Below are 10,015 nucleotides of genomic sequence, written 5' to 3' on the forward strand. Positions count from 1 at the left end.
CCACATGATCTTATCAATTGATGCAGAAAAGGCATTTGACAAAGTCCAACACCCGTTTATGTTAAAAATTCTCACCAAAATAGGAATTGAAGGAAAATTCCTCAACATAATAAAGGGCATCCATGCAAAGCCAACAGCCAACATCACTCTAAATGGAGAGAGCCTGAAAGCATTTCCCTTGAGAATGGGGATCAGACAAGGATGCCCTTTATCACCGCTCTTATTCTACGTTGTGCTAGAGGTCCTAGCCAGAGCAATTAGGCTAGACAAAGAAATAAAGGGCATCTGGACTGGCAAGAAGGAAGTAAAATTATCTCTATTCGCGATGACATGATCTTATACACAGAAAACCCTAAGGAATCCTACAGAAAACTACTGAAACTAATAGAAGAGTTTCACAGAGTCTCAGGTTATAAGATAAACATACAAAAATCACTTGGATTCCTCTACATCAACAAAAAGAACATCGAAGAGGAAATCAAATCAATACCATTCACAGTAGCCCCCAAGAAGATAAAATACTTAGGAATAATTGTTACCAAAGATGTAAAAGACCTATACAAAGAAAACTACAAAGTACTACTACAAGAAACTAAAAAGGGCCTACTTAAGTGGAAAAACATACCTTGCTCATGGATAGGAAGACTTAACATAGTAAAAATGTCTATTCTACCAAAAGCCATCTATACGTACAATGCACTTCCGATCCAAATTCCAATGACATTTTTTAATATGATGGACAAACAAATCACCAACTTCACATGGAAGGGAAAGAAGCCCCTGATAATTAAAGCATTACTGAAAAAGAAGAAGAAAGTGGGAGGCCTCACTCTACTTGATTTTAGAACATATTATACAGCCGCAGTAGTCAAAATAGTCTGGTACTGGTACAATAATAGGCACATAGACCAATGGAACAGAATTGAGAACCCAGATATAAATACATTCACATATGAGCAGCTGATATTTGACAAAGGCCCAGGGTCAGTTAATTGGGGAAAAGATAGTCTTTTTAACAAATGGTGCTGGCATAACTGGATATCCATTTGCAAAAAAATTAAACAGGACCCATACCTCACACCATGCACAAAAACTACTCCAAGTGGATCAAAAACCTAAACATAAAGACTAAAACGATAAAGATCATGGAAGAAAAAATAGGGACAACCTTAGGAGCCCTAATACAAGGCATAAACAGAATACAAAACATTACCAAAAATGATGAAGAGAAACCAGATAACTGGGAGCTCCTAAAAATCAAACACCTATGCTCATCTAAAGACTTCACCAAAAGAGTAAAAAGACCACCTACAGACTGGGAAAGAATTTTCAGCTATGACATCTGACCAGCACCTGATCTTTAAAATGTATACGATTTTGTCAAAACTCAACCACAAAAAGACAAACAACCCAATCAAGAAGTGGGCAAAGGATATGAACACGCACTTCACTAAAGAAGATATTCAGGCAGCTAACAGATATTTGAGAAAATGCTGTCGATCATTAGCCATTAGAGAAATGCAAACTAAAACTAGGATGAGATTCCATCTCACTCCAAAAAGGCTGGCATTAATCCAAAAAACACAAAATAATAAATGTTGAGGAGGCTGTGGAGGGATTGCAACTCTTATACACTGCTGGTGGGAATGTAAAATGGTACAACCACTTTGGAAATCTATCTGGCCTTATCTTAAACAGTTAGAAATAGAACTCCCATACAACCCAGAAATCCCACTCCTCGGAATATACCCTAGAGAAATAAGAGCCTTTACACCAACAGATATATGCACACCCATGTTTATTGCAGCTCTGTTTACAATAGCAAAAAGCTGGAAGCAACCAAGGTGTCCATCAACAGATGAATGGTTAAATAAATTGTGGTATATTCACATAATGGAATACTACGCATCGATAAAGCACAGTGACAAATCTGTGAAACATTTCATAACATGGAGGAACCTGGAAGGCATTATGCTGAGCGAAATCAGTCAGAGGCAAAAGGACAAATATTGTATAAGACCACTATTATAAGATCTTGAGAAATAGTACAAACTGAGAAGAACACATACTTTTGTGGTTACGAGGGGGGGAGGGAGGGAGGGTGGGAGAAGGTTTTTTACTGATTAGTTAGTAGATAAGAACTGCTTTAGGTGAAGGGAAGGACAATACTCAATACATGGAAGGTCAGCTCAACTGGACTGGACCAAAAGCAGTTTCCGGGATAAACAGAATGCTTCAAAGGTCAGCGGAGCAAGGGCGGGGGTTGGGGACCATGGTTTAAGGGGACTGCTAAGTCAATTGGCAAAATAATTCTATTAGGAAAACATTCTGCATCCCACTTTGAAGTGTGGCATCTGGGGTCTTAAATGCTAACAAGCGGCCATCTAAGATGCATCAATTGGTCTCAACCCACCTGGATCAAAGGAGAATGAAGAACACCAAGGTCACAGGATAACTAAGAGCTCAAGAGACAGAAAGGGCTACATGAACCAGAGACTTACATCATCCTGAGACCAGAAGAACTAGATGGTGCCCGGCCACAACCGATGACTGCCCTGACAAGGAGCACAACAGAGAACCCCTGAGGGAGCAGGAGATCAGTGGGATGCAGACCCCAAATTCTCACAAAAAGACCATACTTAATGGTCTGACTGAGACTAAAGGAATCCCGGCAGTCATGGTCCCCAAACCTTCTGTTGGCCCAGGACAGGAACCATTCCCGAAGACAACTCATCAGACATGAAAGGGACTGGACAGTAGGTAGGAGAGAGATGCTGATGAAGAGTGAGTTATGTGTATCAGGTGGACACTTGAGACTGTGTTGGCATCTCCTGTCTGGAGGGGGGATGGGAGGATAAAGAGAGTTGGAAGCTGGCAAAATTGTCACGAAAGGAGAGACTGGAAGGGCTGACTCATTAGGGGGAGAGCAAGTGGGAGTACGGAATAAGGTGTATATAAACTTATATGTGACAGTCTGACTTGATTTGTAAACGTTCACTTGAAGCTCAATAAAAGTTAAAAAAAAAAAACAAACAAAAAAGACTAGACTTAATGGTCTGACTGAGACTAGAAGGACCCCAGAAGTCATGCTCCCCAGACCTTCTGTTAGCCCCAAACAGGAACCATTCCCAAAGCCAACTCTTCAGACAGGGATTCGACTGGACTATGGGATAGACAATGATACTGGCGAAGAATGAGCTTCTTGGATCAAGCAGACTCATGAGACTATGTTGGCATCTCCTGTCTGAAGACGAGATGAGAGGGTAGAGGGGGTCAGAAGCTGGCCGAATGGACATGAAAATAGGGAGTGGAGGGAAAGAGTGTGCTGTCTCATTAGAGGGAGAGCAATTAGGAGAATACAGCAAGGTGTTTATAAGTTTTTGTATGAGAGTCTGACTTGATTTGTAAACTTTCACTTAAAGCACAAGAAAAATAAAAAAAAAAGTACAATAGAAAAAAAAAATAATATGGCCTTTCTTCAAATGAAACACACAGTGAAAAGGGTTGTAGCAATAGATATTACAAAAAGTTTAAGGGTGAAAAAATACTAATCTTACATGGATTCTTCAAAATAATAAAAAGTAAAATAATTTACACACTTCTCGGCTAATACTAGAAAATTTGTTTCACCTTAACACCAAAAGCTGTGAAGGACAATACAAAGAAGAAAATATTGAAGGCAATCTTGCACTTTAGCACATATGAGAAGAAAGGAGGCTGTCCAGAAATAGCAGCATAGATAATAAAAAAATAATTTTATTCCAGCTAGCTGGGCAGTAATAAGCTTTAACAAAATATCAAACATGTCCTGAAATCAGGCAATTTTTTTTCCAGTTCATGGGATCCAAAACTTTCCATTGGTTCATATTTCCAAGAGTAATTCAAAGAATACCTGAAAAAAGAAAGCTAGAAAGAGAAAGGATGGAAACACAGACCAAGTCATTAGGAGAACATCAAGTCTAGAATTTAAATACTGATAGTTCTCTTAAATATTGGGGAAAGGAACAAGTTTAGTGCCAGGGAAAAAGCAGGATTTCTGTACTTAAATAAATTTTTGTTCAAAACCTACAACCCGACCATGTGACATCTGACTGACCAATTTTCTGCTTCCCACTTTGCTCCTCTGTAAAGTTAGGATGATTATTTTTTACACTATATGAGATTTATGTCAAAGATAGATAAAATGTGTTAAGTGCCAAGCACAGCATCTAATCCTAGGGGAAATATAAAGATTCAACAAAGAAGACGAAATGGAATTCACATGGCATCAGACCACCTGCAGTGTCTGTGAGGACACGGTTCCCACTGCCACCTATGCTGTTGCATTGTTGATTCCACTGTTGATTCATTAGTAACATTTTCAATTGGGTCACCAAGGACTATTTTGTTGTTCAACTCAGATGCTCCCTATGAACTGGTAGCAAACTAAACATATAAAAGTTGCTACTGTAGACTATACAGGTAAACCTGTCTCCCTGCCCAGGGAAATCAGATGTACCTCTCTGCCAAACCCAGGGAGAAAAGTTCCTTCTCCTCTGCATCACACTTTTGTTCCTTTTGAACTAACAGAGTACTGGCAAATCAGGAAATCAGGTGCCATTTTAGATGTGACAAGGGAAGAGGAGGCTGAAACTGGTCACAATGTATTAGGAGCAATGAAATCTAGGTGAACACTGTCTGATGTAAGACTTACTTGAGAGAGAAAGAGTGTATGTGTGTGTGTGTACATGTGTCACATGTATTGAAAGAGGTCAGGGCAACAGTGAAGAGAGGTGAAAAGTAAGTTGGGGACTGAAGAAACTCAAAGCTCCTCACCAGCATAATGCTCTTCAAATTTTGGTTCCATCAAGGACCCCTGAGGAAGCACTGTCAGAAAAAGTATGCAATTCTATGACATGTTTTTCCATGTTCTTTAAACAGGGAGGGTAAGCAAGGTGGAATTTAGTTAATTACAATTGTTACTGCAAAAATGGAGTCAACAGTTATTTTCAACTTCATGTTTTTCTGAATAAACCTGATATTAGAATTTTCCTGCCATCATCACTTTATCCTTTGAAAGGGCCACACATAAATATCAGTTGAGGAGAATTTAATATTTAAGAGGCAAAATATGAAAGACAGAGGCAAAGACACTTCTTCCCAATAATATTCTCTATTGTTGTTTTGGTTAGCTGTTTACCATCTGATTTCCAACTTACAGCATACCATGTGAAGGAGCAGAGCTGCCTAATGAGGTTTCCTAGGCAGTAATCTTTATGGATGCCGATCACCAGGGTTTTTCCCATGATGCTGCTGACCGGGTTCTAGTCATGAACATTTCAGTTAACATCCAAGTGCTTAACCATTGCACCACCAGGGCTCCCTTAAAAATATCTTCTAGTGTTGTAGAAATCAAATAATACAAATTACCTTACAGAGAATCTGGCCTTATTATCGACCATTTACTTTAATACCTTCTTCCACTTTGGGTAGCTAACCAATAGGTCAGCAGTTCAAATTCACCAGCCCCTCCCTGGAAACCCTGTGGGGTGGTTCTGCTCTGTCCTATAGAATTGCTATGAGTCCGAATCAGAATCGACTCCATGGCAAGGGGTTTGTTTGTGCACTTTGGGAAGGGAGGGCAGTGGCATTCATTTCTTGAATTTCAAATGTTCCGGACCATAGGACGCCTTCTTCCAAGTGAAGACTGAATGAGACTTGTTCCAGACACACGTAAGATCAAGGTGTCTGAAATAAATAAAGGAACTCATTAAATAGGGAATCAATACAAAGAAAAACTGAACTCAATCACTCTTACAGCTCCCAAAGGGAAAGGGAAAGGAGGTAGTTTTGCATATGTTAAGTCTTCAAGGGCTACTTAAAGAAAAACACTACCTACGGGAAGGTGGTAAAATGTATTGCTTATTTAATGAAATTGTTGTTTCTAACTCCGACCCAAATTTAAAAAAAAAAAAAAAAATGTGACTTTCTACTCTCACAGCAAAATCTGCTAATTAAACCAAAGGAGACCATGATATGGATGTAGGTGGACAAAGCAGCCTTATAGCCAAATGCTCTGCCACTACAAGCTTAGCTTGTTTTTAGAAGTAAAGTGGACTGAAACACTTCAGGAATTAAAAGAAGGTTATATTAGTTGTTTAACACATTCAATTAAAGGACACTCAAATGCTGATGTCATTTATTTCACAAGTCATTTCCCTCAAAATTAGAGATTAAAACCAAACCAAATCTGTTGCTGTTGAGTCAATTCTGACTCATAGTGACCTTTTAGGACAGGGTAGAACTGCCCCACAGAGTTTCCAAGGAGCACCTGGTGGATTTGAACTGCCATCCTTTTCATTAGCAGCTGTAGCACTTAACCACTATACCACCAGGGTTTCCAAAATTAGAAAATAGTTGTTTAAAACCTGGTAACAGGTGATTAGCATTAAAGCCTAAGAACTTTACAGCAGAGGGAAGGTTGAAGGAAGAGCATCAACAGCCAGTATAAGGATATAATGTAAAACTGTTAACACCATCAGCTGCTAAACAAAAGGCTGGCAGTTTGAGTCCTCCCAGAGGTTCCTTAGAAGAAAAGCCTAGCAATCTACTTCCAAAAATTCAACCACTGAAAACTCTAAGGAGCACAATTCAAATTAGACACAAATGCAGTCACACTGTGTCAGAATTGACTCAATAGCAATGGGTATTGGTAACATGATAGGAGAGAAAGAAGAAAGGAAAGAGAATTTGGTGTGTGAAATGACCCTGACCTATCACTCAGTCCTGCCTATGAAAATCTTCGCTCTGCAGCTTCCTAGTACTTGGCAAGATACCACCTCTCCACTAAACCATTTCTACCATGATCTCAAGTGGGCTTCCTGGACATAAACATGTCTATGAACCCTGAAGAATACAATGTGCTAACTCAGCTGTTAGTGAGTGCTGATGTTACCAACTCTAAATCCTCCCCAACCAAAAAAAATAAAAAACACTGCCATTGCATCAAATCCGACACATAGCCACCCCATAGGACAGAGTAGACCTGCTCCTTGGGGTTTCCAAGGCTGGAAATATTTATGCAAGCAGACTGCCACAGCTTTCTTCCACGGAGTGGCCGGTAGCTTTGAACCGATGAACTTTTGGTTAGCAGCCAAGTGATCTGTCCACTGTGCCACCAGGGCTCCCACATAATAGCCTACAGCAACTGAGTGAAGACAGTAAAATACAAATCACCACTAAGAGGGATTGCCAAGGAAAAGGCGTGGAGTAGTTATTGCCCTAAAACCAAAGTTGCATTTTCACCGTTATCTCATCTTACTATATCCCTAAGCACGCACTAAAATGAAATATTATCTCCCATCAAAAGACAGAAAGCTCCTTGGGGGACACACTTATTCATGGTTAGTTCTCCAGTCTCTGATATTAAATATTTATCTGAATAAGTGAATTTTTATTATTTACTTGAGCAGTAGAAAGGAAGACAAAAGAACTTGAAGCATTTTAATTCTCAACTGGGAGCACACACATGGGGTAGTACTGGGTACATAGGGTTGCCCTAAAAACCCTGAGTTATCCCTAAAATTGTTCAATTTATAATAAATTTCACAAATAAAACACAAAGACATCTTATGAACCAATATATTATTTTTAAGTAACTGTAAACCGAGAGAGAATGCATTTACCACTCCTTCTTTTGCAGAATGTATACTCGAAGCACCTGTTTGCAACTTGAATCGCACCAAAGGCAAGTTTTGATTTGAAGGGGAAGAGATCTCCCTGAGCCATCCTCTTCCACAACTAATGGGATTCCTGAAAAAACATGTGCAGGGAGGCATGAAACTCCTGGGAGTACCTGAAAATGGTAAACTTCAAGGAAAATGTGAGTTTTACAAAACCTGTTAATAAAAATTAGTCCATTTGACCAGTTTGTCACTGAACAATGCTTGGGCAAGTTACATTTCTCAAGAACTCAGAGAATATAAGCAGCAGGGTTAGAGGGCTGGTGGGAAATTAGTGGGGAGAGGCGATTTGAAGGGAGGAGCAGCAGCAATTGTTGAAAGGAGAGGTCTCTAAGATATTCAGAGACAGATTCTGAAGACTGAGTGCCGCTCAGATGAGCAAGGAGGTCAATCTCACCGGCAGAGAGAGCAAGTACCACAGACCATTCCCTCTGGGATCTGGCCACGCCCCCGAACGCCATGACAGGCTTCCTTAGGTTTGTTCTTAGGACCCAGGAAGATGGTTCTTGTAACTCTTCAGGAAACCCTCTACCTAAAAAACACTTTTACTGGTTTAAAAATATTTCATGTACTTAAAAGCAGAAAATATACAACAGAGATACGCCTTTGTATTTTTAATTTTTTGTTCCTAATTAGGGATCATTCTAAGTGGAAAGCTGTTATCCAGCCCTTCACAGTTATTTTATTTCAAAATACAGTCAGAGACCAGAATAAAATACTCCTTGACAAATTCTTCTCTGTTACAAAAGTGGAGCAGAAAAGAAGGCGGGGAAAAGCAAAGAAAAAGGAGGCAGAAGAAAAAAATGTCAAAAATAATGGAATAAACTGTAACATTGATCAGACTTATGTCCCGAGACAATGATAATGAGAAACAGCATAGGAAATGAGATGCATGATTACTGCTGTTTGTTTGCATTTGACATCTTGTATAAATATCATTTCTAATAAGGGAACTATAAAGCTTTGATTCATATTTAAATATTTCCAGTAAAATTCCAGAATCCAAATGCCAAATGCATTACATTAATACTGATTGCATCTTTACTTCATGCTCCATGCTGGCTTCTTATGTCACTTGTGTCTTCAAGTCCAATCATTTTTGACTAGACACAGGAGGTCATGACAAATCACACAGTGATAACAACATTCATGCTACTGGGGATGACGGAGGACCCAAAATTACAACTTGTGCTTTTGGTATTTTTATTTCTCACCTACTTTTTGTGTGTGGCTGGGAACATGGCAATTATCACTCTCACACTTTTGGATTCCCATCTTCAAACTCCCATGTATTTTTTTCTCCGAAATTTCTCTTTCTTAGAAGTCTCATTCACCTCTGTCTGTATTCCCAGATTCCTGTACAGCCGGATAACTGGAGATAAAACTTGTACCTATCATGCTTGTTTCACACAATTGTTTTTTGGTGTCCTCTTTGGAGCAACTGAGTTTTTTCTCTTTGCTGCCATGTCCTATGATCGCTACATGGCCATCTGTAAGCCCTTACATTACACAACCATCATGAACAACAAGTTCTGCACTACACTCCTTCTCTGCTGTTGGGGTGCTGGCCTGTTGATTATTGCCCCCCCTCTTGGCATGGGTCTCTGGCTGGAATTCTGTGACTCCAATCTCATTGATAGTTTTGGTTGTGACGCATATCCTATCCTACAGATCACCTGTTCAGACACAGAGCTTATAGAAAAGGTTGTTTTGGCTTTTGCTGTGCTAACACTGATTTCTACCCTACTGGGTGTCCTTCTCTCCTACACATACATCATCAGCACCATTCTAAAATTCCCTTCTGCCCAACAAAGGAAAAAGGCCTTTTCCACCTGTTCTTCTCACATGATTGTGGTTTCCATGAGCTATGGCAGTTCCATCTTTGCCTACATTAAACCTTCAAGAAACGAAGGAGTAGCCCTTAATAAGGTTGTGGGGCTGCTCTTTACTTCAGTTGTCCCTATGCTTAACCCTTTCATTTATACACTACGAAACAAGCAGGTAAAGGAAGCCTTCAAAGACACCGTAAAAAGGGTTGCATTTCTCATAAAGAAGTAACAGATAGTTGGTGTTTTGAGCCTAAGTTATGTTTAAATCTGAATAACCCATGAACATTTTACATGAATTTGCCCAATATAAAGTTTCTTTCTATTCTGTAGATTTGTCAAACTACCTATCCCCGTGAACATTTTTCTCTCATAAGTAGAAAAAAAAATCGAGGTACTCAGTTCTCTATCATGTCTATTCCCTATGGTTTTACCATTAATGCATTTATCTAAGACTAGGTTCTCAAG

The 10,015-nt window shown here is 39.5% G+C and overlaps 1 protein-coding gene across 1 annotated transcript; it reads left to right on the forward strand.

The window, feature by feature from the left end:
* The first annotated feature begins 8,882 nt into the window (after window positions 1–8,882).
* Window positions 8,883–9,779, forward strand: LOC126076393 (olfactory receptor 6C2-like). The gene has a single exon (XM_049884926.1). The coding sequence runs from the start codon at window positions 8,883–8,885 to the stop codon at window positions 9,777–9,779; it is 897 nt and encodes a 298-aa protein (XP_049740883.1).
* Window positions 9,780–10,015: the final 236 nt, after the last annotated feature.

This window comes from Elephas maximus, chromosome 4 (assembly GCF_024166365.1).
Source record: "Elephas maximus indicus isolate mEleMax1 chromosome 4, mEleMax1 primary haplotype, whole genome shotgun sequence".
Taxonomy (NCBI): domain Eukaryota; kingdom Metazoa; phylum Chordata; class Mammalia; order Proboscidea; family Elephantidae; genus Elephas; species Elephas maximus.